This window comes from Lissotriton vulgaris, chromosome 6 (genome assembly GCF_964263255.1).
Source record: "Lissotriton vulgaris chromosome 6, aLisVul1.2, whole genome shotgun sequence".
Taxonomy (NCBI): domain Eukaryota; kingdom Metazoa; phylum Chordata; class Amphibia; order Caudata; family Salamandridae; genus Lissotriton; species Lissotriton vulgaris.
The window spans coordinates 70755827-70778047 of record NC_141694.1 but is presented as its reverse complement, the minus strand read 5'-3'; the positions used below and the strand labels follow the sequence as shown (position 1 = coordinate 70778047).

Here is a 22221-nt window from a genome sequence, read left to right as displayed (position 1 = left end):
AGGCTTTCACCTGAGAGTCACAAAGCCAAAGGAGGGCAACAGGTTAATAAAGTGAGACCAGTTCAGAGGGAAATTCAGCCTAATTTGTTCCAAGAACTACTGGAAGAAAATGAACCTTCCGGAAGGCCAGGTAACGGACACAAGAGGTCATTAATCCCATGGCAATCACTGCTGGCCTCGTGACCCTCGTTCTCTTTAACGAGGTTACCTCGCGTTGCCTCGAGGGGATGGATAGGCATCCACGCTCCCTAATGCCAGAGGCTCCCCTGCATGCTGTGCCATCCGGATGTGCACAATAACGCACTGAGGCACCAGCAAAAGAATCCCTAACACCTGACATTGCATGACACCTACTTCTGTGCAAGTCTAAGGGCACAGCACTCCCTCCATCCTTGAAAATCAGGTTCACCTATGTCCTTTCTCATCGCCTTGCCTTAGCAGACTCTCTATGGTGTCCTAACAGGCTCCACCAACTTCCTGCCTGGCCTAGATTCTCCTTTACATCTTCAGTTGTGGTCTTGGCTGATGAGATGGTGAGGGATCAGAATTTACATAGGTAAGCTGCCCGTCGGTGGCCGTAGGCCGCCCAGTACAGTTCTTTCACCCCCAAGGTCCTCCTCTTCTCCATTTTGGCTGAGACCTATCCCAGCTTAAAGGTCTCCAAGAGAAGTCATCCCTATGGCAGGTCAGTGTTCCCTATTAAGGCTTTTGGGTTGGAGCTCTAAATCGCAAGTCGGACCGCTCTGTTCCACATAAAAACTATTGTGAAACCCTTTGAATGGTCTCTCACCATCATGAACTCATCCTCTCCCCCTTTGGTGCACATGAGGTCAGTCCATGCTCCAGCTGTGGGCACTCCCTCACTCCTCTGGTATTCTAGAAACAACAGTGTTGAAGTCAAGCGAGGCAAACTATGTAACCTGCACTTGGGCAGCAGACAGATCGCAGACTGACTGCAGACTGACCGTACTGCTACATCTGCAATGGAGCCTGAAATTTGGTGTCCACACATGAAAGTTTGTTTATAGCAAAGACATTCCCAGAACAAAGACAGAAGCTTGTACGCTAGAGAATCCTTTAACGGAGGCTATTCCGCCGCAGCGCTAAGGGGGTGGGACGGCCGCGCGGCGGTTCTGTGCTTGTGACGGAACCGCTCCGTCACGTCTCGCGGGTGAGCTGTGCTTGTGACGGAACGGTTCTGTCACGAACCCACCTGCCCATTAAAACGTCAGCGCAGGCGCGGAATTCGCGCCGCGCAGGCACGGCGAGCGGGCCGTGACAGAACCGTTCCGTCACAAGCACAGCTCACCCGAAGCTTGTGATGGACCGGTTCCGTCACAAGCATGCAAGGGGTTAACACAACCTGAAAAGGAGCCCATAGGAAACTTCCTTTAGAATAATGAATAGTGACTTGCGACAGGGTAAGGTGGCAGGAAACAGTACCTGACGCTGTGTCCTTGGTGACAAAGTTGTAATCAGTAAGATGGGCAGGCATCACATCAGATTCCTGTAGATTAATTGATTGTTTTTGAAAATCCATCATGTCCTATATATCCTATTATGCCAATAATTCCTGAAGATTTACTTACAAGACAAGGAGGCTACATTATGCATTAATCCTTTAATGCAACTCACAAACAGCTGCTTATATCATAAAGAAAGAATAAGAATGTGATGACAGCATAGCAACAATATAAGGCATGAGCAAGAGTAGAGCTGCCTCTTTTAAATGCGGCTCGCAAACAGATAAGTTGCTCTCCTTTCTCTTCTTACTTGATACTATTTAGATATTGATATTGACATTATTGATGCTGATTGTTATTTACTGCTATGTTACTTGCTACTACTGCGCTCTTTAGCCAGTTTGCTACTTTATTATAACTTCTCTGTCTGCCTGTTTCGCTTGGTTATCTTCCCTGTAACCTTCTCTTCCCCGACTTCCTATTAATGGTCGTCGCCCACCCTCTGCCCTCCCGATGTGTGAGCTTCTCCTTTCTTTGGACTTCCCCCGTCCTCGAGGCATTCCCTTCTCCTTTCCTAAGGGTCACTCTCCTTTAAAATGGGGCTGCTCGAGGATGTAAATATCTTCCGCGCTACTTTTTAAAAAGAAAAAAACCCCTTCTTAAATTACTGGCGCACTACTTCGGCAACTTTAACTCCACTTGCTCTTCATCGCGGGCGCTTCTCATGTAGAGGAATGGACCTCGGCAGCGGCGGCGCTACGCCCCCTGTCTCCTAAGGCCATTCCTCTAGTCTTCCGAGAGCGACTGAACGGCTGTCTCGTGAGCGTCGGTTACGTTCCTCAGCCGCTCCTGGTTTACCAATCAGCTGTTTTGGCTTCTCCTGCCTGCCGATCAGCTGTTTTGGCCTCTCCTACCTCCTCGTTTCTTTTTCATGCCATATATATTAGATCTTTCTGTTTCCCCAACATAGTAATGCTTAGTAAGCTATTTCACAATCTCTTAACCTAAAAAAAAAAAAATGGGGGTTAGATTGCTAACTTAATTTGGGGCTGGAGCCAGAGAGCGATAGTCCTTCTCGGTAACGCTAACTCTGGAATTAATATCGAAAGGAGGAAGACTATCCTCAATAGGATTAACCCTAAACTAGGTGACCTTGCCGAGAAGGAACCTTCTAATAAACCCAAGGGTCTTCTCTTCGGCGAAGATATAATTAAGACCATTGGAAAGTACGTTGCAACTTTCACCGCTCTCGATAAGGCACAAAATAATGAGACGCGACTTCTCAAATAACCTTTTTGGACAGGCCGGAAGAAGGGGCCGTTCTTCCGGCCGCGGAAACTTCAGGCCCTTCTCATCCGGAAGAGGAAGAGGTGCCACTTGTAGAGGCTTCTACCACTCCAATCGACAATTCTACCCCTAAAGAGAAAGAGGTTCTCGCGGCAGAGGCTTCCCTTCCCGTGGAGCTTCCAACAACAACTCTCAAAGTAAGTGCTTCTCTTTCGTCTTCCCCTCCCAGGGTCGGGGGAAGGCTCAGACACTTCTATCATGTTTGGAAATCCTTGACTCAAGACCCGTGGGTTCTCGAGACAGTTCGGGGGTTCACAATAGATTTTCTAGATATTCCTTGTCAGAGTGTTGCCCTCAAACCTTTGGTTCTTCCTTTAGAACATCTAAAAATTATCAAAGAGGAAATTTCCTCTATGCTGCAGAAAGGTGCTATCATCGAGGCTCCTTGATCTCAAAGAAAATTTGTGAGCATGGTCTTCTTAGTCGAGAAGAAGGACAAAGGTTGGAGACCGGTGAAAAATCTTCGGGAAATAAACAAATACCTGGTTTACCGACATTTCAAGATGGAGGGCATCCATCTTCTCAGAGACCTTCTTCTACAAGGAGATTGGTTGGTCAAATTGGATTTAAAAGACGCCTATTTTACCATCCCTATGGCAGTAGAACATCAACCCTTTCTTCAATTTATATGGGATGGCCACCTCTTTCAATTTCAGGCCCTTCCTTTCGGCCTCTCATCCGCCTCTTGGTGTTTCACCAAGGTCATGAGAACAATTGTCTCCCCCCTGAGAGCGAAAGGTATTCAGCTGATTATCTACATAGATGACATTCACATCATGTCACAAACTCATTCCCAACTCTTGGAAGATCTCAGGATCTCAATGAATCTCATAGAGGACTTTGGCTTCATTATAAACTGGGAAAAATCCATTCTTTCCCCTTCCAAATCTCTAGAGTTCCTAGGTTTCACTGTGGACACCTCCAGATGTCTCCTTTTACTTCCCAAAAAGAAATCCAATCTTTGACCTTCTTCACTTTATTTTCAGATAATTCAAACTGACGGATCTCGATGGATTTACCTTAGCTTCCTTCCTTGGTTTTCAGCTTTTGCAGCACCCTTACTCCAAGTTGCAGCTTGATTTTAATGATTTTAAATTTAAAAGAGACAGCTCTACTCTTGCTCATGCCTTATATTGTTGCTATGCTGTCATCACATTCTTATTCTTTCTTTATGATGTAAGCGCCTGTTTGTGAGTTGCATTAAAGGATTAATGCATAATGTTAGCCTCCGTGTCTTTAATGAAATCCAGATTCTCTGGTCATGTTAATAGGAGAATCGCAATTGACGGAGTCCTTCGGAGGCCTTTGTACTGTAGAGGATCATGTTGCTGTGTTTCCCTGCACAGTCAGCAGATAAGGTGAAATTAACATGAGGAAGAGATGCACAAAGGGCGTTTGTGTGCCTGGTTGCAGCCAAGCCCTTCCTTGATGCGCCAGATGGAATCATGCTTGGCAAACTGCCTGGAAAATGCTTTTTCTCGGATTCCCAGACCTGAGACCTGAGGTCATAGCTCCTACTTTTGCATTGGTGTACATATTCCCACAATCTGTACCTTATTCCTAATTCCGACACTAAAATATAGTAAACTGCGCCCAAAGTAAAACTGATAAAGTTAGAGAGGTTTGTGGCATGCCTTTTCTGGAAAGATGGGGAGATGTACTCTAGAAGCTGAGCTGCATCCTCCTGTAGCCGGAGACCAATGTTCTAATGACTGCTTCGATCCTGATCCAGCGCTCCTATTGAAAAACTGTCTCACAAACGCTACCTATCACCTCAATACTCACCTTTTATTATGAAACACTTATACAGGCCCATAACACCAATGAGACAATTTTTGAGCAACTGAATCTAGTGGTGTAATTAATAAAACTTTTCACATAATATTTACAAAATTATATACAACTGCAGTTTATCATCTTTTACCATGGTTTTTAGCGCTTGACATTTATTAAATCAGACCACTTAAGGCGATTGGATCAACTAATGGAAACTAGACCATGAATAAACAAGACCAGCATGTCTTTTCAAATCTAATTTTTATTAACTTTATTCTTCATAAGGAAAAAGCTTTTACGTTTTAGAATCTTTATTTTATAAGCAAATAAGAAAGCAACATTTTAATAAGGAAATAAATTAATGAACTGACATTATTTAAGCAAATTCAGAAACATGAATTATTAGCAGAATAACAGTTTCCATTCCCTAAATCTATTTCCCTGACTATTTCTCACTTCGTCTGAAAAGGAAAATATCATTTAAAGTCTGCTGTCCTTACGTGCGCCAAAGTCCAACAGCACGTCACGTCATTCAGGAATCGTGAAGCAAGAGTTTTTTCCCTGCCCCAAGTGTCAGGCTTTATACCTTTTTCTCTAGCTAAACTTTGTACATTTTATATTCTTTCAATGAAATCCAGACATCTTATTGGCTAAGCCATGTCAGTCCACCATTAGGTCACTTCCAAATTTTTACCAAGTTCAGGCTTCACATAAACCCTATTGTCTATTCATTTCCACGTTTCTCCGTTTCCTCAGGAAAGATACTTTTCCCTCGAGTTCAGAATATTACTTCCTAATCTTGGCAGACACTTTCTTCCTGTCCTTGAGCCTCCTCTCCGTGAGCACATTTTATTCAAGCAAAGAACTGTTCTTTCAATTAATGTTGATTGTGTGGTAAAAATCTCCACTACCACGCATATGCAAGGCTCCACTCTGGACAAGGTTTCACGTCTGCATCTCTGTCAGCCATTTTTCGAATCATCTTTTAGGCCTCTCTTTTTGGAAACTATTATTAAACAAACACAAAACATCAATTAATTAAAGAATTTAGACCCATTCTGTTACCCGCCCCCCTTCTAATACTTAACCCTGTTAATTATGTTATCTAACAGAAGCACATGACAGATCAGGTGTTAAAGGGTGTTTCTTTAAAGCTGATTGTATGTATCGTTGTTGTTTTGCTGTTCGCTTCTGAGTGAGACATCTTTCGAAGGACCTAATCTAAACACCGAAAATGTGATCCACCAAAATGTACAAATAGGGAACGGAGAAAATTTTATTTAAACTACAGAAAATATAATCCACCAAAATGTACGAATGGGGAACACCAAAAATATAATTGTAGCGACAGAAAATGTAATCCACCAAAATGTACAAATAGGGAACATAAAAAAAGTAATTTAAGCCACGGAAAATGTAATCCACCAAAATTTGCAAATAGGGAACATAGAAAATGTAATTTAAACCCCAGAAAACTTAATCCACTAGAATTTGCAAATAGAGAATGCAGAAAATGTAAAGACTCGGAAAGTGATTAAAGTTAAGTTTTAAGTATAAATGTAGGGATATTGTTAGGATTTTAGGTTATTTTTTGGATTAGGGTTTAGATTTAGGATGTACCTTCTGGATCCTGCACAAAGTTAGGATTTAGTAGGAAACGTTTTGGATGTTTACAATTAGGTGCTTATTGTTCCAATGCTCTAAAGCAGGTAGAATACCATGTGCTTGTTTGTGTGTATTGCCTGCATTGTTTTGCTGTTGTTGGTGATTGTCATGTTGGACTCTCTTCAGTTCAAAGGTAGCAAAAGCGTTCAGCTTACAAAAGACTTCTTCCTCCATCATGAACCCTGTGCTCATGCCGAGACCCCCTACCCCCTTCGAGAAGTCTGCACCCAAATCCGCCTGCCGCCCGGAGAGTACATAGTGGTCCCCTATATCACAGAAGCCAATAAAGAAGCAGACTTTGTCCTGCGTGTCTTCACAGAGAAACTCTCCAACACAGAGTGAGTGAGATGTCCTTAACTGCATTTGAGGTTCATTAATGTGAAATCTGCATCTGGGTGACTCAGTAGTGGGGATATCAGACTATTTCTCTGCATGTGTCAGATTTCTGATTCAGAAATCTGGACAACAATCCTCTTACAATAAATGAAGTTTTCATTGTGTCATTGCCTTAACACTAGACTTTTTCTGGGATTTTTCGTGTCTTTCTATCTTTGATTTACTTCATATAACCTGTCCGCAAACATGTGCAATATAGAAAAGAAAACCAGATGTGTTAGAGTAAAGATTGTACTAGTGACCTGCGAAGAGGAGGTGTCAATGCCACAAGAAGACGACAGAAGGTGGACCCCCTTTTGTTGTATGTAGGATGTGTAGCCTTTTATTCCACAAACATTTACATTTTGGGTATCTGCAGTTTGCACATATAGAAGGGATAGCCCTGAAGTAGGATTCACAGCACCACCTCATTGATTAATGAATACATGGTAGTATTGTAGATGTTGCCTCATGGCTGATAGGGGAATTATGCCTGAGGCTGATGTTATGTGGCTGACATGTTAATGAAAAATGTCAGATACCTTGTGGAGAATAGCTGATATCAGGATGATGTCAGACAAGGGTTTCTGAAGGCATATTTATGATGGAAGTGTTTTTGGAGTATCTATTTTGAGATTCATGCCATTGGCTGATCTGAGGGTGTTTAGTAAACCATATCTGAGGATGATGTCAAACATGAGAGTAATAAGGGCTGCTTGATGACGGTGAATCTGAGGCGGATGCCTGAGATGGATAGAGTTTTTCCGAGGCAGTTTGAAGCTAACATTTGACAGCTGATCGGAGGCTGATTTAAACAAATGTTTGAGGGATGATCTCAGGTTTCTGGTACTATTGTATGATTAATCTGAGTCTGAAGTGTGACGTCAATGAGCTGAGCAAAGCTCTAAGGCTGATACTTGGGAGCTGATCCGAGGCTTATAATTTACACCTCACCCAAGGTTTATTATGGTTAATCCATGGATGTTCGGAGGTTGATCTTTGGTGGTATTTCGAAGGACGAGGCCTAATGCTGCTATTGGAGCATAAAGTGTCTGAAGCTGAAGCCTAGTGACTGATCTGAGGTTTATATGCGCTTTGGTTGATCTCAGGTTGATGTCTGGTGTTGATGTTTGGTGGCTAATCTCAAACCAATGGAAAGAAGATAGTTGATGACTAAGGAAGACTCAGGAAGAGATTAATTTCATGCTTGGAAACTTGAGAAAGGGACAGAACAAAACAGAAAAATGGCAGGTCTGAGTTGGACAATGGTATCTAACCTGAATTCATATGACCATGATATGTAACAATGTGGTTAATAGGCTGAGAGGAGAGTTATGTTCGTCAGATATTGAAAAATAGGTGTCAAAAACGAAAAATGTGAGCTAAAAGCAGGAATAGCCGTAATTTCTTGGGGCCACAATTCTGACTGATTTTTTCTTGTGTATCATTAGAGAGATGGATGATGAAGTCACTGTAAATCTTCCAGATGAGGTAAGAAACACATTTAGTCATTAATTAATTCGCACCAATGCATAGAAAAATCCAAAAAGTTACTAAAACAAGGTAGACCGCAATTTGGGATATGCTGATTTTGTATATGTACAGCAGAAACCTATAAACAAAAGGATTTGGGCCAAGGAAAGCATAACATCAACTGATATAACTTAATCCACTCACGTAAGATGGGGATCATTTGAATGCATTTCCCTAATTCACTGGCAATCTCATGACTGCAGCCTGTGCCCATTGATTATCCCATTTTACGAGGAATAACAGAGCAATTGCCCTTCTTGTCTTGTATGCCATATGTTTTTATTAATGTGTTTCGGCGAACACGTCTAAATGAGTTGTGTTTTGACATGTGATGAATTTCTGGAGCCATAGAGAGCCAACAATTAATTTTCAAAACATCCATATCTGAAATAATTGTATTTATCCAGTTGTGAAAGACAGAAATTCTCTTGTACATCAACAGAAAGTGGAATCCTTCAGGTAATTCTCCAGCTCTGAGTGCTTCAACTGTTTAAAAAGTATATATAAGCTCTTCTTCGTTTTATTGCTCTCCAAGAGTTCGCTCATGACAATAGCAGTAGTCAGCTTTGTGCACTAGTCTCCTCCAATAAGCTGATAATTCGATTTTCAGAATTTTCCATACTTGTCCACCAGTATTAAATTGTTTGGCTACCACAATATCCCAGGAGCGTGGCATTATTTCCTGTTTTTTAGGGATAATTTGGACACATCTATGTCCATCTCTGAGCTGACACTTCTACTTAGCGTTGGTGTTTTTTTGGAATGGGATCTGGCTCAGACCGGGTTCTGCATATGTTCCCAATAAACAGCAGACCTGTTTCACAGAAGTATATATGATTATGGAAAGCAGCACCACCGGAGTACTAGTTTACGTACTCCTCCATAACTTTGTGAATCCAATCCAAAACATCCAACTCCCTATCAGTAAAAGTGAAGAGTGGGTACAGTCTATTCAGTGTGCAATGCATGTATATGAACATTTAAATAATCAACAAAGACCACCTGAAACAGACATACAATACATATTCCGATGGTGTTGGAATACACTCAGTGTGTTAAAATACCCCTCACACACCAAAAGGGCCCTTGGTGTCATGCTTCATCATCGGGGTCTTCCCGCCCCCGCTGCGGGACGGGGCAGTGCTGCGACAAGCGGCTACGCCGGAGCACCTTTTAATTGTGAGTACTATGTGAGTGATAATGGAGTGAGTGTCAGTGAGGTCAGAAGTGATGAACAGTGAAATTAAAGTTAAAAAATACCTGGCCTGGTGTTTAGAAAAAATTATTTAATAGGCACTGGCTGGTATCGTTAAAAGGGGTGAGGCGGAGTGCAAGATCGGGTTACTAGTCTTGCTCTCCTGTGTGGGTCAACATGTTTCGGGGCGACATGCCCCTTCGTCAGGACCGGGATGTATAGATCCCCCTGTCACTCACTAATGCGCTCCCACAGATAGAGAGTGTTGTGTTTGATCAATGTGTATAAATAATTTAAATACACGTGAAAGAAGCTCGGTCAGTAATACTGATGATGTAAGCCTGCAAGGATAAGAACACAGGATTTTAGAAAGAGCGCGGATCCCAATGCGCTTTACTAATGAATACCTGTAAGGAATGAAAATACACATAGGGGAAGTAAACACACTTTAGGCTGTTACATGTCACGCCAAAGACTTCTTAGGGGGACCTGGATAGCCGGATATGAAAAAGACAAAATATATAGAACTGTGGAGAAAAGCATTCATGGGCTTATTGCCTGGCTGGCCGAGGATTTCCCGGAAGGGCCAGGTAACTTCACAGGGTGCAAATGGGAAGGAAAAAACACACATAAAAATGTATACATACATACACACACCAATATAAAGCATCAAAAACTAGCAAAGAGATGCTTATTCACTTTTTATACATACTTATTGAATGATGAGACAATGCCCCATGAGCCAAGCTGGGCGAAGGGTATAGAGGGTCCAACTGTGGGGAGACATGGAGAGATAATGCCAGGACCTAGATTAGCTTTTTACCCTGAGTGAATTAAGGTAGTGTATACCAGGTCAGGACTGTCGGCTATGCCGTACTTACTCAACCCCCACACCTCAGTGCTTCCTCCTTCGTCAGTGGCTTCCGTGGTAATGGTAAGCCGGGGCAGGGCGGGTCTTATATAGTGAGGCCGTGGCTTGTTAGCAGAGCCTTAATTAATTAACTCGAAACCGATGTGCGTGTTCGGTCGAGTGGTTTGGGCGTGTGACCAGAGCGGCCATTGTTAAATGTCCGAGGTCGGCTGGGCCGGGATAGGTATTGGCAAGGGTCGGTTGCATTTCCCTTACGATAGGTAGTAGTTGGCGGAGGGGGTGGGTAGAATGCTAGGATACATCCCAGGTCCGCTCTGATGCTAGTATCTGCGTGTCAGGCGACACATGTGCCTGCGCGGTGAAGTGTCTACACTCCGCGCATGCGCAGTAGAGCTGCATAGTGACTATCTTGTCGCGCATGCGCGGGAGGGAGGTGTTCCTCCGCGCTGCTCATCAGGAGCCTGGGGGGGTTTTTTGCCAATGGAAATACGGAGGGACGCTTATGAAGATGTATAAATCATTGTCAAAGCGGAACATGTGTTATTTACCAACTGTCCTGTAGGCAGAGGTTGTACATGGGTGAAGACTGATATTCTCAAATTATGTTCCACTTACTTATAGGTGGGGAAATAAAGAGGCTCTTGTTAGGTTACAGCTATTCAGAGCGAAAAACTCTTATTTTTTGCACACAGTTTGTAAAAAGGAATAAATAAAATAAAAATTCGAGATTTTCATACATATTTACACATCATGTCGGCCAGGACCACATTGCAGGTTTCTGTGATTGCTGGTGGGACACGATGGTGTTGAGTTTTATATTAGTACTGTATTAAGGTCCCGAACTATGGAACTCGCTTAGGTTTTAATCATGCCTTAAATTGCGACCAAGGAATATCGTCATTTAATCCTGTGAGATGCGTGCCCAAGCGATAGACCCAACGTTGCTCTTTTGCAAGAAGGTCCTTGTCACTCCCGTAGGCTTCTATGACTGTCCATTGCAGATCGTCTATACTGTGACCCATTGTGGCATAGTGGGTGGCCATTCTTGTGGTAGTTTTTTTGCAACGTACGTTGCTTCGATGTTCGCCCATTCGTATCTTGACCGGTCGTGTGGTCATGCCAATGTACTCTTTTTTACATGGGCAGGTGATCAAATAGACCAAATTCCGGCTATTGCAGTTGGTAAAGCAACGTTGTTCCCATGTGGATTTGTTAGAAAAAGTTATGTTACGACTTTTTTTTGTATATTGACAGGATGTGCACGAGCCACATGGGTGGTGCCCTCCAATGGTTGAAATGGCAGAGGGTCTCTCGTTCGTGAGTTGTTTAGGTCTCGTGTGGACCAGCAGATCCTTCAGGTTCTTACCACGCCTGTGGGCAAACATTGGTTTTGGGAAATCTAGTTTTCCGCAATTCAAAATTTTCCAGTGTCTGTTCACAATTTTTGTGATCTGGTTCGAATTGGTGTTGTACGTTGTGACACAAATCGGGCGTTGGTCTTGTTCTTTTTCTGCTGTAGTTTCCAAAAGGGCATCTCGGTTGTTGTTCCGTGCTCTCTTAAAACCCTTGTTGACTACCTTGCTAGGATAGTTCCTGTTACTGAGCTTAGTTTTCAAATCAGCTGCTTGGGTTTTAAAATCTTGGATAGCGCTGCAATTACGCCTAAGGCGAAGGAACTGGCCATAGGGTAAATTGTCACGTAGATGTCGTGGATGGAAGCTACTATATAGTAACAGACTGTTTTTAGCCGTGGGCTTGAAATGAGTACATGTCTCTAGTTTGCCATTAGAGGGGTGGATATTCAAATCAAGGAAAACAAGGTTTTCATTAGAGGCTGTGTGGGTGAACTTGAGGAACCGATCTTGTTGGTTCAGCCAAGTCATGAATTGTACCACAGAGTTTTGATCACCCCTCCAGATGACTAATACGTCATCTATGTATCTTTTCGACCATCTTTGCGACCATGGAAAAGATACATAGATGACGTATTAGTCATCTGGAGGGGTGATCAAAACTCTGTGGTACAATTCATGACTTGGCTGAACCAACAAGATCGGTTCCTCAAGTTCACCCACACAGCCTCTAATGAAAACCTTGTTTTCCTTGATTTGAATATCCACCCCTCTAATGGCAAACTAGAGACATGTACTCATTTCAAGCCCACGGCTAAAAACAGTCTGTTACTATATAGTAGCTTCCATCCACGACATCTACGTGACAATTTACCCTATGGCCAGTTCCTTCGCCTTAGGCGTAATTGCAGCGCTATCCAAGATTTTAAAACCCAAGCAGCTGATTTGAAAACTAAGCTCAGTAACAGGAACTATCCTAGCAAGGTAGTCAACAAGGGTTTTAAGAGAGCACGGAACAACAACCGAGATGCCCTTTTGGAAACTACAGCAGAAAAAGAACAAGACCAACGCCCGATTTGTGTCACAACGTACAACACCAATTCGAACCAGATCACAAAAATTGTGAACAGACACTGGAAAATTTTGAATTGCGGAAAACTAGATTTCCCAAAACCAATGTTTGCCCACAGGCGTGGTAAGAACCTGAAGGATCTGCTGGTCCACACGAGACCTAAACAACTCACGAACGAGAGACCCTCTGCCATTTCAACCATTGGAGGGCACCACCCATGTGGCTCGTGCACATCCTGTCAATATACAAAAAAAAGTCGTAACATAACTTTTTCTAACAAATCCACATGGGAACAACGTTGCTTTACCAACTGCAATAGCCGGAATTTGGTCTATTTGATCACCTGCCCATGTAAAAAAGAGTACATTGGCATGACCACACGACCGGTCAAGATACGAATGGGCGAACATCGAAGCAACGTACGTTGCAAAAAAACTACCACAAGAATGGCCACCCACTATGCCACAATGGGTCACAGTATAGACGATCTGCAATGGACAGTCATAGAAGCCTACGGGAGTGACAAGGACCTTCTTGCAAAAGAGCAACGTTGGGTCTATCGCTTGGGCACGCATCTCACAGGATTAAATGACGATATTCCTTGGTCGCAATTTAAGGCATGATTAAAACCTAAGCGAGTTCCATAGTTCGGGACCTTAATACAGTACTAATATAAAACTCAACACCATCGTGTCCCACCAGCAATCACAGAAACCTGCAATGTGGTCCTGGCCGACATGATGTGTAAATATGTATGAAAATCTCGAATTTTTATTTTATTTATTCCTTTTTACAAACTGTGTGCAAAAAATAAGAGTTTTTCGCTCTGAATAGCTGTAACCTAACAAGAGCCTCTTTATTTCCCCACCTATAAGTAAGTGGAACATAATTTGAGAATATCAGTCTTCACCCATGTACAACCTCTGCCTACAGGACAGTTGGTAAATAACACATGTTCCGCTTTGACAATGATTTATACATCTTCATAAGCGTCCCTCCGTATTTCCATTGGCAAAAAACCCCCCCAGGCTCCTGATGAGCAGCGCGGAGGAACACCTCCCTCCCGCGCATGCGCGACAAGATAGTCACTATGCAGCTCTACTGCGCATGCGCGGAGTGTAGACACTTCACCGCGCAGGCACATGTGTCGCCTGACACGCAGATACTAGCATCAGAGCGGACCTGGGATGTATCCTAGCATTCTACCCACCCCCTCCGCCAACTACTACCTATCGTAAGGGAAATGCAACCGACCCTTGCCAATACCTATCCCGGCCCAGCCGACCTCGGACATTTAACAATGGCCGCTCTGGTCACACGCCCAAACCACTCGACCGAACACGCACATCGGTTTCGAGTTAATTAATTAAGGCTCTGCTAACAAGCCACGGCCTCACTATATAAGACCCGCCCTGCCCCGGCTTACCATTACCACGGAAGCCACTGACGAAGGAGGAAGCACTGAGGTGTGGGGGTTGAGTAAGTACGGCATAGCCGACAGTCCTGACCTGGTATACACTACCTTAATTCACTCAGGGTAAAAAGCTAATCTAGGTCCTGGCATTATCTCTCCATGTCTCCCCACAGTTGGACCCTCTATACCCTTCGCCCAGCTTGGCTCATGGGGCATTGTCTCATCATTCAATAAGTATGTATAAAAAGTGAATAAGCATCTCTTTGCTAGTTTTTGATGCTTTATATTGGTGTGTGTATGTATGTATACATTTTTATGTGTGTTTTTTCCTTCCCATTTGCACCCTGTGAAGTTACCTGGCCCTTCCGGGAAATCCTCGGCCAGCCAGGCAATAAGCCCATGAATGCTTTTCTCCACAGTTCTATATATTTTGTCTTTTTCATATCCGGCTATCCAGGTCCCCCTAAGAAGTCTTTGGCGTGACATGTAACAGCCTAAAGTGTGTTTACTTCCCCTATGTGTATTTTCATTCCTTACAGGTATTCATTAGTAAAGCGCATTGGGATCCGCGCTCTTTCTAAAATCCTGTGTTCTTATCCTTGCAGGCTTACATCATCAGTATTACTGACCGAGCTTCTTTCACGTGTATTTAAATTATTTATACACATTGATCAAACACAACACTCTCTATCTGTGGGAGCGCATTAGTGAGTGACAGGGGGATCTATACATCCCGGTCCTGACGAAGGGGCATGTCGCCCCGAAACATGTTGACCCACACAGGAGAGCAAGACTAGTAACCCGATCTTGCACTCCGCCTCACCCCTTTTAACGATACCAGCCAGTGCCTATTAAATAATTTTTTCTAAACACCAGGCCAGGTATTTTTTAACTTTAATTTCACTGTTCATCACTTCTGACCTCACTGACACTCACTCCATTATCACTCACATAGTACTCACAATTAAAAGGTGCTCCGGCGTAGCCGCTTGTCGCAGCACTGCCCCGTCCCGCAGCGGGGGCGGGAAGACCCCGATGATGAAGCATGACACCAAGGGCCCTTTTGGTGTGTGAGGGGTATTTTAACACACTGAGTGTATTCCAACACCATCGGAATATGTATTGTATGTCTGTTTCAGGTGGTCTTTGTTGATTATTTAGACGTTCATAAGAGGAGGATTAGCCCACCGCGGTGCCTTGTTGCACCACCTCTTCACTCCCTTTGTTGATATTTTTGGGTTTTGTATATGAACATTACCTGGATAGTCCAGTTTTAGATATTTTGAGCCAATTCACAAGGTTGTGTGAGGGTACATAAAAAGAGTAATTCAGGAGTACTGCTTTACATACATACTGCTTTACATACATACTGCTTTACATACTTCTACATGCATTCGTGAATAGGCCCTTGGGAGTATGACCCCTAACCTCAGGCCCTCTGTCACAATCTTCCTTGAAGGAAGCCCATCTGTGTCAGCTAAGATCTGATTTCAGCTTCTGAGACTTGTGCATATGTTAAGTAACAACCATTGTGTCTAACAGTGTCATTATGAGATAAGATAGAAGCCCCCACAGAATGTATTACCATTTTATTATCACAAGAAAGATGTCATCGTCATCTTCTTTAGATGGTTTCTCAAGTGCACAAATGATCAATAACCTTACTGACGGACAGTTATTCATCTCCACTACAGGCATTCTTTGTGGATATCATCCTAAATATTGATTTCTTTTTTCAGAACGAGACGCTTGTATTTTATCACAGATATTACAATGTTCAGGTTCTACTCCATAGCCCTCCAAAGCCCCTTGTTGCTTCCTCACCACTCTTTGTGTCCTACCTAAAAATGGATTGATCACCTACTAATGTGGAATATGTACTTGGGGTTTTACTCAGTGTTGACCCGTGTGGCAGTTTATTACATGAGGATTCTGCTAACCTGGTGCGGTAAGATGTGTCATGTGTAAATCAGCAGTTTTAATTCAAGGCATCAGTCAGGGCTGGTGGTACAAGATGTGCAACTTGCAGGTGAATAGCACACACCGTGCACTACTCTGAAAGTTCAGGGACTAGTGCAGTGTACCTCTCTGCCATCAGCGTCGAGTGACCAAAATGCCATGGGTAGAGGAAGATACATCAAATACCCTTTGACATTAATGAAATCAAAGGAAGTGACATCATTTTACTCTTGACCCTGATATTTCCCAGGAAGGCATGTCTCATGACCCTAAGATTACAACAATTCATACTGCTGGAGTTCTACAGTAACTGCATGTTAGACCTGGTACCATTGGCATGAGTCTACTCTGTTTTTGATATGTATTGCTGGTTTTAGATGCTTTGGGCACTGTGCCACTGCTATTCAGTGCCTCAGTGCAAGTGCTCCCTATGAACAATTGTTACTTACCTGTTAACAGGTGGTTCTCCAGTATTGGTGTCTTTCATAGATTCACATGCTTGAATATTCCCCGTCGTCGGAGTGGGAGCCCCACGGTAAATAAAATAGCTATAACATACTCATATATGTATATGTAAAAACATAACACATGAAATATACATTAGAAAAGAGGCACAAAATGTCTAAACATAATTCCACATAGGAATACATGGAGAGAGAAAAAACACTTGTAGTCTATCCTTGTCATTATGATGGTCCAAACTGCAGCCAATCAGGCGTCAGCAACCCTCTAGAACCTTGTCCTCAGAGCTCAGTACCTCAGATTTTCATAGCACAAGATTTACCATAGAGTCTATGAGGAGAAGAGAGCCTCTGAGGGGAGGAGGGAGGGTTGCATGTGAATCTATGAAAGACACCAATACTGGAGAACCACCTGTTTACAGGTAAGTAACAATTGTTCTTCTCCAGTATTAGGGTGTCTTTCATAGATTCACATGCTTGAATATAGAATAGATAGCAGTAATAACTGGAAAAGGTTTCCATAGTCCTAATACATATGAACAGACTTAAGGATCAATATATATATATATATACTAGCAGCCCGTCCCGTTGTTGTCCGGGTATGAATTGCTGCCGGCCAGTAGTATATTGTTTTGTAGGAATTCGTTTTGATAGCTTTTTTTATCTGTGACAGGCCTGTGAAACGCTCCGATTCACAGTGCACTGCTGATGCACTTAAGAGTGCGCGTTCAGTAGTGTGTGAACTCGAGTTTCTCTACTTTATTTTTCCTTGCAATATTATATAGCGCTAACTCGACAACATGGCATGAGCACAATTTACATTACAGAAGAACACATTCATTTGTGGTAGGCACAGGGAGACAAAGCGATTTGCCTGGAATCACAGGATGTTGAGCTGATGCCGAGATTTGAACGTAGCTCCCCAGCTCTAAAGTTCGCACTTCTAGAACTTGTGGCGGGAGGTGTGTCTAAAAGTGTATGTCGGTGATGGCCATCAATGAGAGAGACCTGTGCATTTTTCAAATGGGTGGTGAAAAAATATGAGTATGTTGCTGAAGATGTGGGCCGCCGTGCCACCAATGTACTTAGAGGGGGAGGGTAAACACCCATTATTCCGCAACCTTCTTTCCGCATGCCATCACTCCGCATACTTTCATTACGAAAGTACCATGACTCTGCAATGCCATTATAACGCATGGCATTACATTTTATATGCTTTTACCACGCGTACATTTATAACGAAATTCGTTGTAAATGCATGAATGGTAAAAACATGTTTTTTTAAAATGTTTGGATAAGGGAAGTATGGGTATAGGGGTATATGTTTTGGCGTAGTGAGGTATATGTTTTGGGGTGTTTGTGTATTTTAAGGGTTCAGATATAGTTTTGGGTTATGGGGTACAGGGGTAGTTTTAGGGTTTAGGGATAGGTATGGGTTTTGTGGTACAGGGGTATTTTTAGAGTTCAGGGCTAGGTTTGGGTTTTGGGGTATATGGGGTATTTTTAGAGTTCAGGACTAGGTTTTGGGGTACAGGGGTATTTTAGGGTTCAGGACTAGGTTTGGGTTTTGGGGTACAGGGTACAGGGTTATTTTTAGGGTTCAGGGCTAGGTTTGGGCTTTGGGGTACAGGGGTATTTTTAGGGTTCAGGGCTAGGTTTGGGTTTTGGGGTACAGGGGTATTTTAGGGTTCAGGGGTGGGCTTGGGTTTTGGGGTACAGGGGTATTTTTAGGATTCAGGGGTAGGTTTGGGTTTGGGGTACAGAGGTATTTTAAGGGTTTAGGGCTAGGTTTGGGTTTTGGGGTACAGGGGTATTTTAGGGTTCAGGGGTTGGTTTGGGTTTTGGGGTACAGTGGTAATTTTAGGGTTCAGGGCTAGGTTTAGGTTTTGGGGTACAGGGGTATTTTTAGGATTCAGGGGTAGGTTTGGGTTTTGAGGTACAGGGGTATTTATAGGGTCAGGGGTAGGTTTGGGTTTTGGGGTACAGGGGTATTTTTAGGGTTTAGGGATAGGTTTGGGTTTTGGGGAACAGGGTATATTTATAGGCTTAAGATGGGTTAGTGTTTAAGGGTGTTAGGGTATTTTAAGGAGTAAAGGTGAGTTATGATTATGAGGTGCAGGAGTATTTAAAGGGAGCAGGGTGGGATTAGCACACAATATGAGACATGGCATGAAGGGCGGAACGTACCACACGCCCCCAGTGTTTGTCACGCCCCCAGCACACGCCCACAGCACAACGCAGACACGCCCACAAGGGACTACTTTGCTGGCACGGTTCTTTTACCTTTTAAATGTATATGGGGGGCGTCTGCATAGCCTATGTCCTTCTGCTGCAACTGCCCTTTCCAGAGCTGTATTGGGTGTTGTGATTGGTGCTGTGGTTCCTGAGATTACCCGCCTCAAAGATTTGGGCTTTGTCTTTATTATATTAGTATAGATATATTTTCATGCAAGTCAAAACAGTAAAATGGTAAACCATATAGAGGAGGGAAGACAGAGGCTCACCTTATTGAAAAAGATTGCGAAGCTCAGCCTGTCCTACTGCAGTATCTGCTTCATTCATGGCAATCAAGCAGTAGTGTTTTGTAAACGTGTGCCTGCTGGACCACGTGGCTGCTGTGCAGATCTGATGCAACGGAACACCAGCGAACAAAGCAGTTGAAAGACGGCATTGCCCTGGTGGAGTGGGCCCTCACTGAAGACTGTAGAGGCTTGCCGGCCTTTTGATGGCAGAAAGCAATGGCCAAGGCAACCCAATGGGCGACAGTAGGTTTGGTAACTGGACGCCCCTTGTGAAAGCGTCCATAAGCTATTAAGAGTTAGTCAGATTTGCGAAACGGAGCCGTTCTGCTGATGTAGAACTTTAAGCACCGTATAATGTCCAAGGAGTGCAAGCGCTGCTCCGCTGGAGACTGTGGGTTAGCAAAGAAAATCTTTAAGAGAACAGGTTCGTTGATGTGGAAATCCGAAGGCACCTTAGGCAGAAAGGTGGGATTAGTGCGAAACTGAAGAAAAGGAGGATTGATAGTGAAAGCATGAATGTCACTTACGCGACGAGAAGATGTCAGCGCAAGGAGAAGAGCAACCTTCCAGGTGAGATACTTCAAGTCAGCCTTGTGTATAGGTTCGAATTGTGCTGACACGATGTTAAAGAAAAACCAAAAGGGATGATGGACGGAGCGTTGACAATACAAACACTCACCCCCAGTCAACTGATCTGGGTTTAATCCATCACCGTTCTTTAGCTCACTCCGCCACCCCAGTTCAGACATGGCCATATGCAAATCAGTCTGACCCTGTGCCTCATGGGAACAGTCCAGCCCGAACTGCCAAGCCATGTCTTCCCTGGACCGGAATCAAGCTTCCCAGGACCGGTTTCTGGCATTACAGCCGTCTTCAGCCGGGCTTGCTTGACTCCAGTGGTGTGGAGAGCATGGGACTCACGTCTGAGCATACCCATCCCACTCGGGGTGACAAATGCAAAACAACAGTTGATGGACAGAATGCAGAACAATGTCATACATCCCACCAAGAAGGTGGGAATTTGCGAAACAATCCTTTGAAAAATTGACGCATTATCCTTGAAGAGCAGAGGGAGGTGGAGCCATCTTGGCGGAAGCGGGAAATTGCAGCCAGAAAAAATTTCAAAGTTGCATGAGAAAGTCCGGACTGAGCCAGTTGTAAAAAGAACGGAAGGAGCTGCGCAGGCGTTGAACGAATGGGATGAACATCAGCAGCAGCACACCAATGGCAGAATCTTTTTCATTTCAACTTGTAGGTTTTAACAGTGGAAGGAGCCCTGGCCTGAGCAAGGAAGTCCCTACAGTCGTGCGGGATGGTTAGATGGGCAATTCACAGTGCTCAGGTTTCCAGGCTGACAAACTCAGAGAAGAGGGGTCCGGATAGCAAATTTGACCCTTGTCCATCGTGAGGAGGTCTATCCGAGGATGTAGAAGGATGGGCTCGCACTGGGATAGGAGAAGTAACTCTGAGAACCATGCCTGTCGAGGCCATCTGGGAGCAATGAGAAGAATGTGGCAAGGCTGTCTCCGCATCTTCCACAGTACACGAGGCACCAGAGGGATTGGAAGAAAGGCGTAAGCAAACAGATTGCACCAGTTCATCAAAAGGGCATTGCCCTGTGACCCTCGGTGGGGATGCCAGCTTGCGTAAGATGGGCATTTCCGGTTCTCTGGTGTAGCAAAGAGATCCAGTGATGGACGACCCCATAGCCGAAATATCAGCTCGAGTGTTGGTTGATGTAGCTCTAACTTGTGGGTCGATGACGTGGACCTGCTGAGGGAATCCGCTAGAATGTTGGAAACCCCTGGAAGATGGACTGCGGTGATTGTGATGTGGTGACGGAGAGACCAGTCCCAGATTGACTGCGCCAGTTGAGACAAGATTGGAGATTTTGTTCCGCCCTGCTTGTTTATATAATGCATGCTGGTTGTGTTGTCCGTCTGTATAAGGACTGACTCTCCTTGAATCAAGGGATGGAATGACTTGAGCGCTAGAAAACTAGCCATGAGCTCTAGCCCGTTGATGTGCCAGGCTCTCTGAGGTTGAGTCCATTTTCCCTTTATGGACAGGCCTTGAAGATGTGCACCCCATCCCTCCAACGAGGCGTCCGTTGTTAGCGTCAGGTCTAGAGTGGAGGAGAGGAACGAAGTCCCCGCCGAAAGATTGGATGGCAGTGCCCACCATTTGAGCGCCGTCTTCATGCGAACTGTGACACACACTGTGTCGTTGAAGGAACCAGTGACTTGACGCCACTGTCCGTCCAATTCTTCCTGAATGGGGCGTGTCCGTAGTCTGCAATGTGGGATCAGTGCGATGCACGATTATGCCATCCCTAGAAATTACTTTAATAGTCGGACTGAAACGGACTGTTTTGTTCGTAGAAGAGACACCAAATGAAGAATTCTTTGTTGACGCTCCTGGGACACAAATGCTTTTGCAAGAGTTGTATCCAATGTGGCTCCTATATGATCCTTGCAGGGAGCAGGATGTAATTAGGACTTTTCGGGGTTTACAAAAGTCCTAAGGAGCGAAACACCTCCTGACAAAGGAGTGTATCCTGAAGCAGCTGCGTGCGAGACTGTGATTTCAGGAGGCAGTCGTCCAGGTATGGAAATATTTGGACCCCCTGAAGGCGCAGATAAGCTACTACAGGAGCTAACACCTTCGTAAAGACTCGAGGGGCGGAGCGTAGGCCGAAAGGCAGTACTTTGAACTGGAAGTCCCTCCGCCCCACGCGAAAGCGTAAGAACTTCCGATGTCATGGGAGAGTAGGGACATAGAAGTAGGCGTCTTGGAGGTCGATAGTTGCCATGAAATCTCCCATTGAGAGTAAGCGCAAGATCTCCACCAGCGTTAGCATGCGGAAGGATTGGCTCTTGAGATACTTGTTGAGTGCTCGCAAGTCCAATATCGGCCGCCAATCCCCGTTCTTCTTGAGGATAAGGAAAAAACGGGAATAAAATCCCTTCCCTCTTTGAGACTTTGGCACCACTTCGACGGCACCCTTCTGTAACATAAGTTGAACTTGATGGAAGAGTTCCTTGATGTGAGCCGGTGGTGGGCCGGAAAGTGGAGTGGGAGGAGTAATTTTGATGAATTCTAACGCATGGCCCTTCTCTGCAATGTCTAGAACCCAACGGTCCGAAGTGATGGAGGACCATTGAGAACAAAACAGGGAGATTCGACCTCCAACTTCTTGGGGTAAAGGCAAGTCAT

The 22221-nt window shown here is 44.2% G+C and overlaps 1 protein-coding gene across 3 annotated transcripts in view; it reads left to right on the top strand.

The window, feature by feature from the left end:
* Positions 1 to 22221, top strand: part of LOC147706804 (calpain-1 catalytic subunit-like) — an 815105-nt gene that overhangs the window by 445766 nt on the left and 347118 nt on the right. For all 3 annotated transcript variants that reach the window (XM_086925934.1, XM_086925935.1, XM_086925933.1), the window contains 2 exons: positions 6378 to 6589; positions 8078 to 8117. In XM_086925934.1, the coding sequence (XP_086782060.1) occupies positions 6378 to 6589; positions 8078 to 8117 (252 nt within the window). The remainder of the gene's footprint in view (positions 1 to 6377; positions 6590 to 8077; positions 8118 to 22221) is intronic.